Raw genomic sequence first — 20455 nt, 5'->3', positions numbered from 1 at the left:
TACTTTAGTTGAGTACCTACGTTACAGTGGGTATTTACTCTCATTAGTGGGGTTCGGCTCATGAAGCTCTTGAGCCTCTCACGACACACTTTAGCGAAACATCAAAGTGACAAATCAGCACCACGGGTAATAACAGGTTTGCTTGCATTATCAACTTCGCTTGTCCAATTCATAAAACCAATCACAGTGTAGGTATATAATTTACAGAGAATTCAGACCGCTCATGCTGCATAGCCTATCGCCTCAGTTGCGCCAAACTCATTCATAGTACTCCTAGAATACGAACCCTGTCTAACTTCCAATATATGAATATAAGTCATCCGCATGTTGATCTACCTCCTGTATTGATCTGGAAGCCTTTCGTACTCATGTGGTCTCAGTCCTCCCCTCATCATGTCTCTTGGGTCTCTTGGATCCCCCCTTGGATCAACTCGTGGATCTCCTCGTGGATCTCTTGGATCATGCCCGGGATAAACCGATGCTCCCGGCGGAGGCTGGGGTGGCCCGCGTGGGTCGTAGCTACTGATGGGCGTGTAGCTGCGGCCGGGAATCTCTCGAGGCGGGCCAGGGCCAGGGCCAGGTGTAGAAGCATAACGTGAGTATGGCTGCGGAGGTGGCACTGACTCTGGGCCACGCGACACTGTGGGTGGGTAGCGTCCTTGCATATGATGCTGCTGCGGCGGCATGCCAGGCCCACTGGCAAAGTAAGAATTACGCCCATCGTCTCTCATGGACATATGGTGAGCTTGCTGAGGCGGAGGCTGTGAAGATGGTTGTGAAGTTGCCCAGGATGGCGCTGGGGTTTGAGGCTTGGATGAGGGATGTTGCGTAGGCCATGGCTGTTGCTGCTGCTGCTGCTGCTGCTGCTGCTGCGGTGGGGGTTGAGCATTTGGTGGCTGTTGAGATGCCCACCCAGGCGGCTGCTGCATGCTGGAAGGAGGTTGTTGAGGCGGCGGCCATGAAGCCTCGCGGCCACCCTGGGGTACTTCTCGTGCCCGAGAGGCCGATGGGTGGAGCGCGTATTGCCCTCCTGGCGATCCGGCATGGGCTGGTTGACCTGTCGCAGCGTATGAAGTCGGATACCCCTGGTTCTGGTACTGGGGAGGTCCCGGGGGTCCAGGAGGTCCAGGAGGAGCATATCGGTGGCCACTTTGTGGTGAGTTCGTTCGGCTGTGGCTGCTGGGCTGGTAAGGATTCTGCCTGTAGTAGTCCCTTTCTGCTGCTGCTTCTAGGGAGACCCCGATGGATGCCCTCGAACTGCCCATGTGCTGAGGCTGAGGGGAATCCGCATATGTTGGCTTGAGGGATGGCATTACTGGGGTTCCTCGACCGTAAGGAGAGTATGACTCTGCCTCGCCCCGTCGCATCTGAGAAGGCGGTGCTGGGCCTGGGAGCGTACGGCCCATGGCCGGGGGTGGAGGAGTGGGTGATGGCCTGGTAGGAGTGCTAGTCACATCACTGACACGTTTGGGTTGTGGAGGGGGATCGTCATTAAGCAGTGACATGATGTTGAGACCTCCCTTACGAGGCTCTGCTGGACGTGGCGCCGCTGCCGGTGGTTGAACTGGAGTACCAGCTTGGGGTGTTACCGAGCCATATTGTTCGTGCACTGAACCAGATGACGGTCTATGCTGGAGAGCAGACATGGGGCGGCTGGATGGAGTGTTCATCTGAGGTGACCGAACAGGGGTTTGCTCGCCCATTAGGTTTCGTACCGGCTGCACAGGGGCTTGTTGCTGCATAGGAGGAGCATAAGATGGAGGTCGCCCAGGCTCTTGCGGTGGCCTTGCCAGCGGCTGGCCCCCGAGACTTCCTTGTTGACGATGCCCAAACGGTTCGTAGCGATGCGGCTGTGGGGTCACTTCAGGCTCCTGCTTGACCCGTCTTTCCGACTGTCGAGCCAATTCAAGCTGCTCCTGTTCGAGCCGCTGTATTTCCATCTTTTGACGTTCCATCTGAGCATTGTGTTCGATCATAGCTTCGCTCCGGGCTGGCTGTAGAGGCTGCGCGGCAGCCAGAGGCCGCTGCTCCCGTGGTTCCGAACCAGGAGGTCTTGAGGAAGCCTTCTGCGGAAGAGGTACCCGGACACTTTGCTCACGGTCACGGTCACGCTCTCGCTCGCGCTCGCCGTCAGGAAATCCGAATTGCCGTACAGGTGCCCTCAAAGGCCTTGGACCTGGGGACATAGTCTGAGTTACTGGCTGGGTGGTTGAATGTTGTCCAGTAGGCATGGGTTGCTGTTGGGGTTGGACAAGCGGTTGCTGCGTAATAGGCGCTTGGGCGATGGGGCTGCCATACATGCCAAAAGGTTGACCACGAGGGGGTTGGACTGACGGCTCCATCTTGGGCTGCGGCGTCTCTCCGTGCAGATCGATACCTGGGGCAACAGCCAACGGCCGAGAAGCTGCGGCTGAACTGTCATATCTCCGCCCTCGCCCTCCTGTTGATGGCTGTGGAGGATCGGGCAACTTGTCGCCTATAGCTCTCTTCCTGTCAGCTTCCTGGACAAGCACCTCCCACTCGGCCTTGCCCTGATCCTTTTGACGGACGAAGTAATTTTTCACCTATCAAGCGCATTAGTAGTGGACCTACGTGAAAGAGTCAGAACTTACCATGACTGCGGTTTTAGAGCCCATATGGGCTGCGATCCCTGTCCAATCCGAGCCGAACGAGCGCAGGAGGAGCGGGAAGTCGTTAGATTCAGACACGCTCCAATAGCTCGATGCCTGAGTAGGCGCCTTGCGCTCTGATGGCGGATGGGCTAGGTTGAATGTAGCCATTGCAGGCTGAGGCGGTGGGTCAGGCCGAAGTGAAGGTGCTGCCATGACTTCGGAGATGGAGGATGGAGCAACTGACTGCTGTCGTTCGAAGGTTTGGATAGGTTGTTGTGGCTGCTGCTGCTGCTGCTGCTGCTGCTGCTGCTGAACGGAGAAAGGGAGCTGCATACCAGCAGGGTGCTGCTCGAACTGACCTGGGAGACGATGGGATTCGGCGGCTGGAAGTGGAGTTGAAGGACCATCGGTATTGAGCGCTCTGGAGTTTGACCTCGATCGTCCCTTGCCAGGCCCAGGGGCTGCGGCCAACGTTTGGTTCGCCTTGGCTGTCTTGGGCTCCTTTTCCTTTGGGCCTCTTCGCCTCTTTCTTCCATCCACCTTCTCGGGATGGTCGACCTTCGCGGACCCGCCACGTCTACCGGGTGTCGCATTAGGTGTCGAGTTCTCTGTGTCAACTGGGGGCTGTTCGAAACCCCATGTAGGCGCGGCCGCTCGTCGTGGTCGTCGCCTCTCGCCATTTTCTCCTGTGTCGTGGTTCTCTTCGGTTTCTCCGTCTCCGTTGCCAAGTTCCGACACCAATGCACTAGATCGTTGCTTCGCTTTGCCCTTTCTGCGCCTCTTAGGCTGCTTCTTGAGTTTCTCCTTCAGATTAAGGTCCTTCTTGTTCATGTAGTAATACTGAATGCAAGAACCGAAATCACGATGCGGAATCGCTTCAGCAACCCGACCCCATTGCTTAGGTGCTTCCAAGTATCTCTTCTCAAACAAGCCGGCTTCTTCCTCAGTGAAGTTATTAACTGGAGGCAAAACCCGCCATGCTGTTACCAACCGATCAACAGGCGTGAATCCACTCTTATCGAGGTATTTGGTGTTGTCCTTCTCTTCCTGGTTCCAAATCATGTTCGGAATGATGGCTTCCTTATCAGTGCGATACTTCTCCTGCTGCATTCTAAGTTCGCGCTCTTTCCTCTCCTCGTCCTCGCGCATTGATGCTTGCAAAACTCGTTCCAAGTCTCTTTCGGTTGCGAAACGGCGTCCACGACCACTTCCTTCATGCTTTGGCTCAGGCGTTACGGTACCTGTAATTTCAATGCCTGTCGACACTGAAAACTTTCCACGACTCTTCACAGCCGCTGGATCATTCGACATGGTGAAATCTAGGTACCGTTCGTAGTTGTCCTTATAAATCCTCCTGTCGTGGTCCTGTTCAGCTGACTTCTCCAAATGCATCTTGTCGAGGTGTTCGACCACGAACTCGTCCAATGCAATGCTGGAGTCGAGGGTCTTTAAGAAAGCACTATCCTTATCCCAAGCCATGCAGCTGTAGTCTGGTAGACTATCGATTGGAGGCGTGGTCATGTACTGTCGAACGGTATCGAGGTTCATAAAAGAATCGTCTTCAGACTCAGTCTCGTCGTCGTCGACCTGTGACGGTGTACTAGGTGGCTTTGATGCCGTTTCCGTCGTTTGCAAAACCACATTCGGGCACACCACAGAAACAGGAGCACCTTCAATTGCGACCTGTCTATGTCCAAGAGCTTCAGCATTTCCTGTTAGATTCTCGGAGCGGGGCTCAGTAAAAGGTTCTGCAGGTTTCTCCGAAACAGCATCATTTGGGTTTGCCGGAGCAGGCTCAGGAAGGGCTCCGGTTGGATTTTCCACCAGCTTTTGTGTAGGCTGCACACCATTCACCTCTGCAGTTATGTCAGTTGGCTTGTCCTTGTCAGATTTCTCCTTGCGAGAATCCTCGGACGCCCCCAGAAGTGTTCGTTCCGTCTTCTGAGGTTCAAGCGACTCTATAGGCGCAGTCTCACTTGCTATGGAAGGCACATCCATGGCTTTATTGTTGGAAGGAGGCGGCGGACTATCGGGTGCGACTCGATCAGTCTCAGTAAGAGGCTCGTCGATATCCATAGCCACTAACTTTGGTTCAAGTTCGGGTGCAACGGACATCTCGGTATCCTCGTTCTCAGCCTTTTGCACAGGTTTCTCTGTATGGTTCTCTTCTGCTTCATCAGTAGGCTTTCCGAGAGACTCCTCGACGGGGTTCTCGATACGTTGTTCGTCAGATTTCTCGATATGACTTTGATCGGGCGTCTTGTCAAGACTCGGTGCAGCCTCTTCGTGGGGACTGTCATCAATCTTCTCGCCAGCTGCCTTCGCAGCATGTTCGATGGGTCTTTCGGTAGTCTCCTGACCAACTTGTGCCGCGGATTCTGGAGCGGGGGCAGCTTCAACAGGCTCCTCAGAACCCTTGACTTGAATAGACTCAAGCTCACGATCCAGCTCGACCTGTACTTCCTGATGCGGTTGTTTTGGTGGTTCGGAATCAATTTTGTCCATGCTGTCAACCGCGTCGGCCATTTCCACATCTTCCTTTGCCTGCTCGATAGGTGGCGGGTCATGTATCTTTTCAATGACGCGCTTATTCACTGCCCCTGGTAGCTTTTTCACCATTTTCAGTAGTCCCTCCCCTTCCCCGATTATCTTGACCATTGAGCCGTGAGACAGAGCTGCAAACCGGGCCATGACTTGAGTTGGTAACTTTGGTTTTTCCAGTTTGCTTAATTCAGCCTCAGTCTTCCCAATCTCCATATCGAAATAGTCGGCCATATCATCATCGTCGTCAGATTCGGAGTTCTGTTCCACAGGTGCTGGTTTCGGGGGAACTTCGAACCTGACCGCTCTGATTATTGGTTGCGAGCGCTTTCTTCGAGGCACTTCCTTCGGAGCTTCTCTTGGGTCCCTTACGCGAATTTCTGACTCCTGGCCAAATCTGGGCATGTTCTCCATGGTAGGTGAAGGGCCGGATCGGTAAGAATCCCGCCTGGAAGCATTAGTAGGTCGTGTGTCTCTATCCATCGATGCCCTTGCAGATTGAGACTCCCGTTCGGACTTGACGGTGATTTCTCCAGGTTCCGCGCTATAATTAGTTCGCGCACGATTATCGTAATGCGGTTCCGACTTCGCATCGCTACTACGTGGTCGCCTTTCATCGTCGTGATAATGATCATACTGGGAGCTGCCGCGTCGTAAAGGCGGTCGTTGTTGCACAAAGCTTGGTGACCTCATCAACTTGGGAGAGTCAGGCCCCTTCTTTAGATTGGGATTGATCCACTGCTTGCTAGAAGGCCTTGGTGGCGGCGGCTGCTGGGCTCTCGGGCCAACTGGAATCGAGGGGCCATCATGCATCATGCCTTTCCCGAGACCGACAGACGGCATTGTTGGGTCGTGTCCGGCTGACGGGGGCCGATCATTGAAAGCGCGGGGGGCTGTCGGGGGGATTTTTGTTGCAGCGCTGGCTGAAACATAACCCTCTCCAATACTCAGTCCTCGATTAGGAACGGGTCCGAAAGCAGATGCAGAAGGTGCGGCAGGAGGTGGCGATACCTCTTTGCTGGAAAGCCCCGAGTCGTGTCCGGCATTAGCACGAGCCTCTAATTTGTTTCGGAACAGTTCGCGGTCGCGGGGGTCGCGATCGTCTCGAATGTCTCGTCGGGTATCTGGGTCAGCATAGCGATCCATCCGGTCCATCCGGTCCCTTTCATCGCGGTCTCTTGCCCATCGGCCCTCCTGAGACCGACTGCGTGGGTAGCGATCACCTCTATCATCCATATAAGGCCCTCTGCCGCGGCCTCGCTCCGAAGACCAGTCACCTCTCCCACGACCTCGTCCTCGGTGGAAGCCCCCGCCGCGAGGGTAGGGTGCCATGCCGAACTGGGGATCGGAGGAAGATGATCCAGCTGAGGGAGGACCTCCGTCTCTTGAACCGCGTCGAGATCTATCGGCATCTACTCCCAAAGGGCCATCGCGGTCTCGGAAATCTCTTGTTGGTGACCTTGCACGGCCGATAGGTGAGCGTCGTGATCTGAAATCTCTTGGCTCACGCCAGTCTCTATCGCGCTCGCGATCCCGGTCGCGCTCACGGCTTCGATCATCATGGTACCGGTCACGGAAGTCGATGTCCCTATCTCGACCTCGATCTCGACTGTCATCTCTCGAAGACCATCCACGACCGCGCCCTCGTCCACGGCCACCACGGAACTCTCCTCCAAATCCTCCGCCGCGAGGGCCACTGGGCGCATCGATCAAGGCTTTCGGTCCGCGAGGTGGTTCGCGTCGTAATGGGTCACCAAAGTCCCGTCCTGGCTGAAAGCCGCCATTACCTGCTCGGGCGTCAGACGGTCGGCGTCTATCTCCATCATTGTACTGCGGAGTTCGGTCAAATCGGTCAGGCGAGCGGTCACGGGGTGATCTGGACCGTTCATAGCGTGAGTATCTTGAGGCCCTAGATGGATTAAGTCAGCATGAAGACGATCCAGCAAGGGGCGAACGGCGTAGGGACCGATTCGTGCGGTGATATTTAGAATCTCTCCTTCGCCGCATGACTAGAATGGAAGATTGTGGGATTGTGGGATTGGGCGATTGTTCGTACATTTCTTAAAGGCCACAGGATGCCCCAAGGAAGTGGTGATTTATAGGCAGCCCATACACCCAGTTATGCAGAAGTCAAAATTATGGCTCCGAATAACGTGCGCCACGTAAAGCCCCGTAAGTTTAACACTGAAGAAATCGACTCGTCGAGGTTTACAAAACTTTCGCAGGCCTTGTGTCGCCGAGTCGTATCCAGATCGCTGACGTCGCGTCTCGGTTACCAAAAAACACCCTTAACCCGTCGAATGAATGGGGTATCAAATAAGAAAGTCAAAACAGACGTAGAACTTATTAGCGTTATTATATGCGAGCACCGTGTCCGAGACAAGTGAATCGCGTTGAAATGAGGGTCGATATGCAAAGGCGACAGTACCTTTTGCGATAGAGGGTATGGTTGGATGCAGGTTGAAGGTTTGAGGATCGAAGTCAAGCCTCAGGCGTGCATTTGGATCCTAAGGGCCTAAGCTTAAGCGACCCCATCCTGCAAATTGGAATGGACACACTGTCGCGTGGCGCTTAGTGGTGGATGGAAGGGCTCCTCAGCGAATTCAGTCCAGGGGCCTTGACTCAGAATTGCCGTAAGACGCTAGACCACAAATAGATCTGCCAGTCGGAGGGATACATGCACGCCCACTTTTTGAAGCCCCGATGGACCCCGCCGTCTTTTTTCAATGTGGAGCCCGGAGCCGTGATTTTCTCACGGAAGATGGAAATCAGGAAGATAAGGTCAGAGTCAAAACGTTATTATCGAGTCATAGAATACGTAAGAATCTTTAATGAGAAAAACAAATCTGATAATACATCTTCATTGGGGAAACTCGTTCCATTCTTTTACTCTTCCTGGCGTTGTGCTCAACATTTGCTGAGTTTTCGATTGGCCATTAAATTCTGCACTGTCCACACCATTTTACCTACACACTTACGACTCGAAACCTACGCCTCACCACTTACACCAACGTCTTGGGCGCGAAATCAACTCCGATGACTTCCAACTCCGATGCTCCGCCCTCGGCGGCCACAGAGGCCGTCCTGGTCATGTCAGAGGAGATGCCTGCTGACGCTCAGAAGGTCGAGGAGTTGGACTTCAACAAGTTCAAAGGCCCTATCACGGCGGAGAATCTCTTCGAGGGCATGCGTCACATGGGCTTCCAGGCGTCTTCTATGTGTGAGGCTGTGAGGATCATCAATGATATGGTGCGTTTCAATTCAGAAACCCTATACTAGAGTTTCAATGAGAAAGGTACACCACCTTGGCTAACGTATGACAGCGTGCATGGAAAGACCCAGAGACGGGGGACAAGACCACAATTTTCTTGGGATATACTTCCAACCTCATCTCATCAGGCCTTCGTGGTGTCCTCCGTTGGCTTGTCGAGCATAACCACGTGTCATGTATCGTCACCACAGCCGGTGGCATCGAAGAGGATTTTATCAAGTGCCTTGGTGACACATATGTCGGTTCCTTCAGTACCCCTGGAGCCGAACTCCGCCGCAAGGGTCTCAACCGCATTGGAAACCTCGTTGTTCCTAATGCGAACTACTGCGCCTTCGAAGACTGGGTCGTCCCCATTCTCGATAAGATGCTTGAGGAGCAGGAGGCTAGTAAAGGCACTGAGGAAGAGATCAACTGGACGCCATCAAAGGTAATTCATCGTCTAGGTAAGGAGATCAATGATGAGCGATCCGTCTATTACTGGGCATACAAGAACAATGTCCCAGTGTTCTGCCCTGCCATCACTGACGGAAGCCTCGGAGACATGCTCTATTTCCATACTTATAAAACCGCGCCCCTGCAACTGAAGATCGATCTGGTTGAAGATATCCGACGCATCAACACCATTGCTGTCCGAGCCAAGCGGGCCGGTATGATCATTCTGGGTGGTGGTATCATCAAGCACCACATTGCCAATGCATGCTTGATGCGCAATGGTGCCGAGTCGGCGGTTTACATCAACACAGCACAAGAATTTGATGGTAGTGATGCGGGTGCTAGACCAGATGAGGCTGTATCATGGGGCAAAATCAAAATTGGAGCTGATAATGTGAAAGTAAGTCAACAAGTCTCTTCTACTCCTGCTAGCCACTGACCAGTCACAAGGTATACATGGAGGCAACAGCATGTTTTCCCTTTATTGTGGCGAACACTTTTGCAAAGGATATTGGAAAGTCTGACCAATAGAAAACAAAAGAATAGAACGCAAAAGGATGTCAAATAAAGTGTATTACAGGTGCGGACAGCATGTGATCATCCGTCATCGCAAAGACATAATATAAAAATACCTGTATTGCTCCAAAATTCCATAGCAGACACGAAAGCAACTGGTTTAGAACACATTCAGGCCCCTAGTCGCTATTAGTTTTGAAAGGCCCTAACGCCGAGATCACCTTTTGTGAGTGTAAATGCAAATCCGTGTGCCTAGGTAGCTGCCTTCGTTTCTTCGTGGCCATGTCTAGGATTCATTGTCAACTCTAGCCTTTTTTGCTGGAGGCCCGTCAGTGTCGGACATATCTTGCCCCTGTTCCGAATCAGAAGCAATGGATGTCTTCTGAGCTAAATCTTGTGCCCGTTGGGCTTCTTGGGCAGCTCGTCGTTCGGCCTTTTCTTTCTCAATCTGACCACGAGGTCGATATCGTCGCTTGTTTCTCTGTCGACGCTCTTCTTTGAGCCTGGCAACTTCTGCTTCCTCCTCCTGTTGGCGGTGAATCGCATCGAGGTCAATAATCTCCCGCCCCATACTCTCGACGGCCATCCGCCCTTCGTCTAGCGCAGGCCAGGGGTTGAGAACTCCCCCCTTTCTTGTCATCAGCCAGTCCGCGACGTCGAAGCCATCAACGCTCCCATCCCCACGTTGAACAGCCATACATCCTTCACGCCAGAGGGCGATCTCTTGACGTGTAGGTCGCTCTCTAGGACAAGGCGGGAAATGGTCGGGCAGGGAAGGGGTGTCTGAGCTTACAGGGCTTTCCTTGCCACTCTGCGAATCGTCACTGCTATGTCTTTCTGGGGATCGAGTTTTCGGGATTGGGAGCAGACCCTTGGTATTGATTGTTGGAGAGATAGTTGATTCACGCTCGTCATCGCAAGTGTCCCTAACTGAGGTGAGGGGGGTGCCCTCTTGCACAAACGGCTCTCGGGCATCATCAGACAAATCAGAAGGAAATTTCATCTCGGTGGGCGATGTCACAACATCTTCGGCGGGTTCGATGGACAACTGAGGTCTAGGCACAGCCCGTGAACCTAAAAGTAAGAGTTAGGGGAAGGAATCAAGAGGCGCAGCATCAAAAAGCATCAGACTCACCTGGTCGGAGACCGAAGTCTCGTTGGACGGCGTCTCGACGAATACTCATGATATAGTGCTGTGTTTGGGAACACAGGCGCAACGTTCTCTTGGATGGGTCAAATGTTCGCTGCGACCGGTGAATGCTGACGCGATCATAAGAGGCGGCGAAAGGCAAGTTGTGATGAATGTAAATGCTCTCTTGATTTTGAGAAAGTTGAGGGGAAAAAGGTTTATGTTATTGATAGTAAGAGAAGTGATGTGATAGTAAAGGTCAAGAATTTACGTAGACTTTACGTGAATGAATCAGAATGCGTTTGGTGCCAAAGGTAAAGTTGACGGCTTCCATTTTCTATCACTGGCAGAAACTGCAGATCTGCCTCTACTTCCCTAACGCCAACAGCAGGTAGGTACCAACCGCCTGAGCACCACTGAAGATCCAGACGTATTCAGAGAGGCCCTCAGACTTCCCCGATACTCTGCTTAAACTGTTTCAAGGCGAAATTCCATTCAGTTATCCCGTCCGTCTCCGCCCAATTTGCAACTTTCTCGATACCTTCAAGATCATCCTTCATATGATTTTCGGTCGTTGTCCCGTCCAGAACCGTTACGCCTTCGAGCCCCAAGACCAGAGAATAGTACGCAGCTACCTCAGGAATCCCAGCCTTCTCTGCAACCATCTTAACTGGCTTGGTAGCAGCGAGCCTAGGGTTGGCGCTGAAAGTCCAAAACGACTGGAAAGCAATACCTTGCTCTCGACAGTAGGATCTGAGATCTACCTCAAAGTTGTTATCGGGGTAGAAGCGGTTCTGGACAACACTTGGTTTAACAGTGACAGCATCGTTGAGTGCTTCAAGGATTGGAAGTGTTGTGTTAGAGATGCCTAGGTTGCGGATCTTGTGAGGCACGTATGTCTCCAGCGTCTTCCACGCAGTGATAGTTTCCTCGAGAGTTCGCAGGGGGCTATGCAAAAGCACGCTGTCAAAGTAAGGTTCTTCGCCTTCGATGGTGAAGTAAGTCAACGATGACTGAATAGATTGATGGATCTTATCCACAAGCGGTGCATCAAAATCATAAGGTGCATTTTCATCCTGGTTCCCTGGAGGAGAGAACTTTGTTTGAAGCTGAGGACAGGTCAGTGCCTAATTTGGTGATGTATATGGTGACGGAGCCTACAAAGAGTCCTTCACGTTTAACAAGGCCCTCCCTAATAGCTTTTTGCACACCCTCCCCAACGCCCTTCTCATTATAATGCTTAGGTTGTCCTGCCGTGTCGACTCCACGAAAGCCGTGCTTGAGAGCTAAATAAACAAGATCTGCTGATCTGTCCTTTTTCCACGCTGTGCCATAGACCAGCTTTGGCATGGCAGTGGATGAGCCCTTGAGGGTGAGGTCTTTGGCTAGTTTGGCTGCCATGTTAAAAGATACCACTGAAAAGATAAAATAAGACGGAGTTGACTCTATGACTACTCAGCTGGTTTGTTGGTGTTGGCAGAACACAGGGCCTGGGAGAGACAGCGCTAGAGGGCTGTTTGAAACGTGAAGAGGTGGAGTTTGGAGATAGGTCAAGCTGTCGATTTTGGTTAATTACGCCATGTTGAGCCTCAAACCACCTGTACATGGCCTATGGCGTCAATGTAACGACCAACACATTACTAGGCAGCCAATCATTGACTACAAACCGCGAGGGTTCCCCGCGTATAGTCATGCAGTTTTTGGTTGAGAGGTCTAGGGCCGCGGCCGTCTAACGAAGCCGATAACTTTATAAAACCGATAAACTTCAAGTTGACCGTAAGACGACACTGAGTTATTCAGACACAGTTAGAGAAAATATACAGTAGATTCGTATTCGACGAATGTTGAGAATATATTGATATGGAAATTAAGCGGATATAACTAGATCATGTATGTCAGTTCATAATTTAGTTACGTCTTTAACCCCCACATCGACTCGAGGTCGAGGAATCACAATTAATGGACAGGATTAAGTGCCAATGTTCACGACCAATACGTCATGCTATTTAAATGAGCCGTGCTATATTGATCGGCGATCTTACAAGATACCTATTGCTTAGAGGTTTTCCTAAAGCCTGTCTAGTGTTGGACAACGGGCCGTATCTCCGGATGTGCCAAGTGAATGCATCTCTCCACAAACCGCCTTGGATATAATTGGATTGGATTGGATCTTGCAATTGCCCCGCCATCGTTCTGAGGGGTCGGAGCTCATCAAGATGTGTAACGTCACTTGAATTGTTGACTCCGAGAACACTTATTAACCTCCTTTTTTCCCCAACATCTTGGTCCTTTACGTGGCATATCAGCTTCATCACTTATCAGCTGTAATTATGGCTCCCTACACTGCTAAATGGGGCATCTTGGCTACCGGTGGCATCGCTGAGTGTGAGCAGCTCTGTAACACGATGAACAAAACACTAAACTCCCATCATAGGCTTCACTAAGGATATCCTTACAGATCCTGCCGCTCGCGACGTCAACGATGTACAGCATGAGATTGTCGCCGTTGCTTCATCGAGCTCCGTCGACCGCGCGCGCGACTTTATCAAGAAGATTGATGGCCCCTCATCCGCTGCTGTCTACGGCTCCTACGCTGAGCTAGTCGCCGACCCAAACGTTGACATCATCTATGTTGCTACACCTCACAGTCACCACTTCCAGAATGCTATGCTGGCCCTCGAGGCTGGCAAGAATGTTCTCTGTGAAAAGGCACTCACCGTTACTGCTGCACAGACCAAGAAGCTGTATGAGGTCGCCAAGTCCAAGAACCTCTTCTTTATGGAGGCTGTCTGGACACGATACTTCCCTCTCAGTATCAAGATTCGAGAGTTGATCCAGTCTGGTGCCATTGGTACTGTTTATCGTACATTCGGTGAGAAGAATGCCTGTCGAGGTTATACGATAAAGCTGACCCTCCTATAGCCGACCTCTCATTCAACAAGAATACTGATACCCAAGATCTTGACTTTCCCGATTCCAACCGCATGGTCAATCCTGATCTTGCAGGCGGTGCTTTACTCGATCTCGGCATCTACTCCTTGACCTGGGTCTTCCAATCTCTCTATCATGTTCAGCCCGAAACCGAAAAGGAGGCTCCAAAGGTTGTAGCCTCCATCAACAAGTATCGCACAGGTGCCGACGAGTCCACGAGTATCATCTGTCAGTTTCCTAAGCACAACTCTGTCGGTATTGCGACTACCTCACTGCGCATCGCCACCGACGTCGATGGTCTCTACACTGGTGGCCCCGCGATCCGTATCCAGGGCTCTAAGGGGGAAATACAGGTTACTGGTCCTGCGTTCCGGCCAACCGAGTACAAGGTGATCAAGTCGGACGCCAATGGCAAGGTGGAAGTAGTGAATTGCCCAATTCCTACAGATCCTAAGCGCAACAACTGGGGCCACGGTATGTTCTGGGAGGCGGATGAGTGTGCACGTTGCCTGCGGGATGGCAAAAAGGAGAGTGCTTCAATGCCTTGGTCAGAGAGTATAGTCATCATGGAGGTCATGGACAACGCACTCAAGCAGGGCGGCGTGTCCTATCCCGATCTCATCACCACTGATGTCTTCGACCCCAACAGTCCTCTCAATACTGGCAAAAAATGAAGATATGACGTGTAATGTTGGGCACAATACTAGAATTTATGATGAAATAAAAGTTCGAGGATATGCAGGGATAATCACAGCATTGAACTGTACCACGCACCTGCATCAATGCGTCGAGTGACATGTGAACTCTCACCACTTGCATAAGATGCATACTACATGCATCGTCAGAGATCAGCGATCCTGGCGCTACAGGCGGGTGCTTGAGATTAACGGTTCGTGTCAAAAGGGACATGACAGGGGAAGGCCATTCAATCACCAACATCTGACGAGTCTGCCTTGACCGGATGACAAGGAATAAAGCCAGAGAGGACAATTGGCGCCTGGCGGATTTATTCCACTCCATGTTGCATTGGCCCCTGGTGAAAATCCAAGGATGATCATCCAAGCCAAGACACCAATTTACACGCTTCTCTGCTGAAGCACAAGTTCGAGACTCGAGTCTCAGCTTATGATGACGTGCAGCGTACCTTTGAAGCGAGCGGGAGCACCCATGCCCACAGCTCACAACCCCTGGCGTGAACGGCTTATTATCAATCGTCGAAGATTATCCCAGCCGTGTATGCCCAACTTGACACCGGAGGGGTGCAGAAGATGCCCGAAATGTGTTCCATAAGCAAGGCACGGACTTGTTGGTTCCCAATGACCGAGTGGCGGGGGATTCGCGTCGTGTGAATGGGGTGATGAGATGTGAAGACGAGTGATATATGTGATGTGAGAGAGATGAGATTGTGGGGTCCGCGATATAAAGACACCGTTGGAACAAGGTATCTTTACCCTGAAAAGAAGCTTTGACTTTGAGGCCTGGAGGCGGATCCGAGGTGTTCGTGACAAGGGGCCTCAAAATTTAACAGGGGATATAAGAGAGGTTTTTTTTTTATTTTACTTCATATGTAATTTAATCCTGATCACAATACTTCAATCCTTGACTGAGCCAACTGACTGCATTGTATTTTATAGTGTCAGAATCATCAACTTGGCACTCAGCCACCAATATACCATACTCGCACGGGGCAATGGTTGGTTTGGTCTCACTGCTAACCTAGCAAATCAATAAGCCAGGTACCTAGAGTTACTTGAATCATCAGAGACATTTATTCGTATGAGCCATTATTCATGACTGACGACCGTTGTATAAAGTAGGTAGTAATGGGGTGAACATGTTCCCTCAAGCCACAAGACGAGGACGGAGCCGCCCCAAAACATCCATTGACTCCACTAAACACTACTGTGCAGTACCTGAGGTAGATAATCGCTGACCACACCCACTAATTACCCCAGTTGAGCCCAGCCCAACACGACCCAGACCAGGGCATCCACTCACTACTCGGATATTGAAGAAATTAGTTAGCATCACAAGAAACATAACCAACCAACTCAATCATAACCTCATCTCTCAACGCTCAGACGCAACAACTTCACACCCCCTCCCTCGCTCTCTAGGTCATCTCAGATACATCCGAGAGACAAGGAAGATTATACTCCACAAGGCGCCCGTAGAGAACCTGCACGGAACCTTTCATCGTCTTCATCATGGCAAGTGCTTCATCGGCCACGCCGGCTGGAGATCAAGAGGACAGGCCACTCCAGCAACCCAGCTCTCAGGCACAAACCAACCAGACATCGGCCCCCACAGAGTCAGAGTCCTTCTCACAATCTGCAGCGGAAGAGGCGCCAGAGACGTACGAGGCCACCCACGTTCATGCAGTCTACGAAGCCATCGCACCGCACTTCTCGGCCACCCGCCATAAGCCTTGGCCTCGGGTTGCCAGCTTCTTGCTATCTCAACCGCCTGGTAGTCTCGGTCTCGATGTGGGATGCGGCAACGGCAAGTATCTACGTGTCAACCCGTCTGTCCATCTGCTTGGCTCCGATCGGAGTCCAGCTCTCGTCCAGCTCGCCCGGACTGAGCTGAGACGGCCTCGGGAAGACGGTGTCGAGCATGATCCTAGAGTATCCGATGTAGATGTTGCTGTCGCCGATGGTTTCGCCCTTCCTTATCGCAATGGAGCCGCTGACTTTGTTATCTGCATCGCTGTTGTGCACCATATGTCGACACGCGAGAGAAGACAAGCCGCCATTGCTGAGTTACTGGCACTAGTTACTCCCAAAGCCGGCCGTGTGCTCGTCTATGTGTGGGCTCTCGAGCAGGCGTCAAGCCGTCGCGGGTGGGACGCGAGCAGTGACCAGGATCGCCTGGTGTCGTGGGTGATGCGGAAGCCAAAAGGTCAAGAACCCGGAGGCACGTTCCAGCGCTACTACCACCTGTACAAGGAGGGTGAGCTCGAGGAGGATGTCAAGGCGGCTGGGGGCATCGTTGTAGAGACTGGCTATGAGAAGGATAACTGGTGGGTGGTATGTAGTCGACCGTCGTGAGACCTCATCAACGGCAACTTGCGGCGCAAGGCAAGATCTTATAGGCGTCACGAAGAAAAAGAAAGTTCTGGACACCTTATGCGTATGATTACCAACCTTGACAGGAATCTTTCGCCGATATTTACGCTGCATGTTTCGCTCTTGTCCAACCATGGAAGAGTACTCGGCCGTCTTCAGGCTGGTAATATATTCAAGGAATTGCTCAACTAAAGTAACATCGCTAACTGTACATTTCTTCTATGCCGATAACTTCTCTACCACATCTCCATATGTGTCTATCAATGGGAAAGGGATACTAAATAGGGGAAATGCAAACGCTGTGCAACAAAACAACACTATCTCTCTTTCAACTCCGGTTTCCTGAGGCCATCCTTGACCTCACCCTTTCTGATGCTTCCTTTCCTCGCTCCTCAAACAACCAGTATCCATTGCCATGCAGATGCCTCTGGCCAATGCAAATTGTAGTACATGAACGTAATAAAAAAGACAATTCAAAGAACCGAAATGAGATGAAAAAAGCACACCAATGGTTTCCCCAACAAAGATTTTCTTTACATTAAGTCATGCCCACATTCCACCCCGTCCAATCCATCCCGTTCCGTCGTTAAACCCATATGCTATTGTGTTCCTCGGTATGCTTCAATCAGACCCGAAGGCAATAGGTTGCCCATAAGTTAATAAAAAAATGTTGTTCTGTTCCTGTCCGTGTAGTTATGCAATTCCATGCTCTTAACACCATCATAATAAGTCGTACATTCTTTACCACACTCAGTAACCCGCATTGTCGCCTTATGAGACGAGATGCAAAACAAATGTCCTGGAAGACTCAATGGTCACTCATCAAGCGCCCATATCGTACAGCTGCCTCAGGCATGGACAGGCTATGTGATTCGGCGTCGCTGGTTCGCCTCGTGCGAGTATTCATCTGGGGAAGCTCTTCGTTTGGACCCAGCCGATTCCATCGAGTAACTGGCGAGTGTTGAATACAGAGGGCCCTGACCTACGCCGGGTATAGGTCCCATGTTAGGCACTGCAGCAGGTGCACTATAGGGGCTGACTCCTCCGGTAAGTTCAGCAACCCCAGGAAGCATACCAGCTGTTCGAGGTGGTGGCTGGTTCTGGATCGGGGCCAAACCTGGCCCTGGTACATACTGAGCTTCAGCAGGATCTGGAACCATGGACAAAGGAGGCGGCGGGGGAATCGACTCTCGGCGGGGAACCATAGTTCGGCTGCTGGCAGGCATCGGCGGAGGTCTGTTGTACACAATTCGAGGTGATGGTACTCCAAGATCGCGAGGCATGCTGACTTGGGGCTGCGAGTGGATGTGGCTGCGTGAGGGGGAGCTCCTGTGACTGTTGTTTCCCTCGACATTGACTGCAGCTAGAGAGAAAGGGATAACGCCGGCACGTCTAGCCATATCTGCCTCACCAAGCTGCCAATGCATGGCCTCTGCTGCTCGCCAGGGCACCGCCATCTCTTCTGCAACTTTTGCCCACATTTCTGGTTTGAACCTGAAGTCCTGTCAGTATGTTTCCTAAAAGGCCAATGGCTTATACCGCCCCCTTACCTTTCGTAGAGTCTGGCAAGTTTATTCTTGCGCTCTTCATCCCATTCACTCCGTCTTTCGAGGTAATTCTGGTAGTGTAGGCGGCAGCTGATGGCACTCCGGCCAGGCAGACGCTTTGAGATATCCTCCCACTTCATATTACGCCCTCGAAGCTCGATGATAAGGGCATCTTCCTCCGGTGACCACTTGCTCTGCTTCTTCACGGGTGGCTGATCTGTACCATGGGAGTGCATGCCGCGTCTTCCAGACATCTGTGTCGAAGCTACCTGCGGTGGTGGCGCCACATGCGCAACAGGCCGTGGTGGAGCTGGCGACGCCTTGAGAGGGAATGGTTGATAAGTGGGAGCTGGAACAGGCTGGGTCTGATGAAGCGGCGAGGCAGGAGGCTCATGAGATCCAGATGCCTTCAGAAGAGCAGCAAAGTCTAACGCGACAGTCTGACCATCCAGTCTTCCCGCGTATGGACCGTTAGCATATGAGCGAGGCGTGCGCCCCCGCTCGAGACGGTCTTCTACACCCACGATGGATGGCGGTAACTCTGCCCGCAAGAGGCAGAGTGGAGACTCGCTCTTGAGTTGGGCCAGCTCGGCGACTTTTTCTGGTTGTGTTGGTGAAGAAATGTCTGTTGCAGCGGCTCCGAGAAGCCTGATGCTGCTTAAGGGCGTTGTATACCGGGTGTCACGAAACCCCTATGTTTCTTTCCACTGTACAGATAGATGGTTGAGTCGGCTAGAGGTGCGTGGACTATGTTCGTGAGATCGAGGTGAGGTAATTAGTTTGCTCCTTGAAACCTCCGGGAATGAAGTCACTTGTATTGATGTCGCCCTTAGTGTCTATAAGTCTTGTAGTGTAGTAATGGAGGCCTTCTCGTATTGACTGGTGCGTAGTGGTGGGCAGCTGGGTTAGGTATCGACACAGTTGGGCTCTGTCAGGTACCGGGTTGCCACAAAGATGCAAAAGGAGAAAGAACTGTCTCGGGAGGCAACAGTGATGGTTGTTCAGATCATAAAGCGTGGCTCCAAGGCGTTGATGGGCAGATGGCAATGTGATTGGTGATGTCCAGGGTTCTCTCCAGCCAATGGATTCAAATAGGATGATATGGTGAGGCAGAGCAAGTCGTGGGGCGCCAATCGAGGTAAATGAGGCCAAGGTAAGGCTTGTTATCTCACAAGCTGTTATCGAAAGCCGTGGGGAGAGCAGAGAATAGATGAGATGGCAATAGGTAGGAGGCAAAAGGAAGATCTTCGAGGGTCTTTCACTTTTGAGTAAGAGAAAACTCGGTCAGATCTTCCGCTGGGCCCCTACTAACTTAGTATAACCTCCAGGAGATGTTACTTATGCGCAGGATATGGACCCACGTTACGGACCGCCTTGCTTCTTCCTGTTCCTATTCTTGTGTTGTTAGTCCTGACCGAGGTGCAGGCAGTAGAACTAGAGGTGGATGAGAGCCCAAGCTGAATAAGGCCAAGAAGTGGACTCTGGAAGAATCGAAAAAGAAAAGAAAGTTGAGCCCGGAGAATATTATTAGACTCAAGGTCCAAAAAGAGCATGTCGGGTCGAAAAGAGGCGACGCAGTAACAACGTAACGGTGTGGGGAGAGGAAGATGCAGTGAGGAAATCAGGGTCTGATTGCATCTCCACGAAACGGTGAACATGGTGCGTCTTAGCAGGAAGCCTGACCTATAATGTACCTACGTGACGAGCAAATCCATCAAGAAGCACGACCTTGAACGAACAGGATGGTCTAGGAGCAGGCATCGAGGAGCATGGGGAGGGGTGTCGGCAGCAATATCGCGATGGCAGGGGTATCTGAAGGCGTGTCTACTGTATCGACGAAGATGAATAAGTAAGGTGAGTGGAGTCGATGCGTTTGGTAGTAAGGCAGAGGACATCAACGGGCCGGGGATAAACGTTGGAGAAGCATCGCATTGCTGGCTACCTATGTATGCGGTTGGTATTAGTCGCTGGGTGTTGGTTCTGTGCTTCCAATGTCTCCATCTTTTCCAAGAGATACCCAGGGTGAGGAGGACCTGGTGTGAGAACATGAAAATGACACTGAGAAAGGATGAAGCAGAAAAAGAAATACAGGTTGAGTCAATACAATGCAAAGCGCGTCATGCTCAATGAGCTGGCCCAATACGGGGCTGCAAGGTGAGGTTATCCTGAGTTCGGTCTTGATCAAGCTGTCTTCCAACCAACCCACTGTTACGACAGAAGCCATAACATGGTTTGCCATGCCATGCGATTTCATGCCACTATGGCCTCAGCATCACTGTCGAGACAGCCATCCCCAGTGACCAAACCGATCTGGCACCTGTCATAGTTGAGACCGGGGTTACAGCTCAACACCATCTTTTGCTGCGCGGATGAACTGCTGTATAACGACGCACACCGCAACACTCTTG

At 51.8% G+C, this 20455-nt stretch overlaps 7 protein-coding genes across 7 annotated transcripts; 3 read left to right on the top strand and 4 right to left on the bottom strand.

Annotated features, from left to right (window-relative positions):
* Positions 1–332: 332 nt before the first annotated feature.
* Positions 333–7211, bottom strand: FPRO_01316 (uncharacterized protein; the record flags this gene model as incomplete). Its single annotated transcript, XM_031232828.1, has 3 exons — positions 333–2564; positions 2613–7062; positions 7210–7211. Coding segments are annotated over 3 exons (6684 nt in total).
* A 978-nt stretch (positions 7212–8189) lies between these two features.
* On the top strand, positions 8190–9387 carry FPRO_01317 (putative deoxyhypusine synthase; the record flags this gene model as incomplete). The annotated part of the gene is made up of 3 exons (XM_031232817.1): positions 8190–8402; positions 8477–9256; positions 9307–9387. The coding sequence occupies 3 exons, from the start codon at positions 8190–8192 to the stop codon at positions 9385–9387; spliced, it is 1074 nt and encodes a 357-aa protein (XP_031075156.1).
* Positions 9388–9658: 271 nt separating this feature from the next.
* On the bottom strand, positions 9659–10556 carry FPRO_01318 (uncharacterized protein; the record flags this gene model as incomplete). The annotated part of the gene is made up of 2 exons (XM_031232805.1): positions 9659–10446; positions 10508–10556. 2 exons carry the CDS (start codon positions 10554–10556, stop codon positions 9659–9661), a joined length of 837 nt encoding a protein of 278 aa, XP_031075155.1.
* Positions 10557–10947: 391 nt separating this feature from the next.
* FPRO_01319 (uncharacterized protein) lies at positions 10948–11902 on the bottom strand (the record flags this gene model as incomplete). Its single annotated transcript, XM_031232794.1, has 2 exons — positions 10948–11610; positions 11663–11902. 2 exons carry the CDS (start codon positions 11900–11902, stop codon positions 10948–10950), a joined length of 903 nt encoding a protein of 300 aa, XP_031075154.1.
* A 929-nt stretch (positions 11903–12831) lies between these two features.
* Positions 12832–14106, top strand: FPRO_01320 (uncharacterized protein; the record flags this gene model as incomplete). The annotated part of the gene is made up of 3 exons (XM_031232783.1): positions 12832–12886; positions 12936–13373; positions 13424–14106. 3 exons carry the CDS (start codon positions 12832–12834, stop codon positions 14104–14106), a joined length of 1176 nt encoding a protein of 391 aa, XP_031075153.1.
* Positions 14107–15639: 1533 nt separating this feature from the next.
* On the top strand, positions 15640–16482 carry FPRO_01321 (uncharacterized protein; the record flags this gene model as incomplete). The annotated part of the gene is made up of 1 exon (XM_031232772.1): positions 15640–16482. One exon carries the CDS (start codon positions 15640–15642, stop codon positions 16480–16482), a length of 843 nt encoding a protein of 280 aa, XP_031075152.1.
* An 881-nt stretch (positions 16483–17363) lies between these two features.
* On the bottom strand, positions 17364–18301 carry FPRO_01322 (uncharacterized protein; the record flags this gene model as incomplete). Its single annotated transcript, XM_031232761.1, has 2 exons — positions 17364–17994; positions 18051–18301. The coding sequence occupies 2 exons, from the start codon at positions 18299–18301 to the stop codon at positions 17364–17366; spliced, it is 882 nt and encodes a 293-aa protein (XP_031075151.1).
* Between the last annotated feature and the right edge of the window lie 2154 nt (positions 18302–20455).

The sequence above is a fragment of the Fusarium proliferatum genome, assembly GCF_900067095.1.
Source record: "Fusarium proliferatum ET1 genome assembly, contig: FPRO_scaffold001, whole genome shotgun sequence".
Taxonomy (NCBI): Eukaryota; Fungi; Ascomycota; class Sordariomycetes; order Hypocreales; family Nectriaceae; genus Fusarium; species Fusarium proliferatum.
The sequence above is the reverse complement of the archived record's forward strand: the minus strand, read 5'-3'. Positions and strand labels throughout refer to the sequence as shown.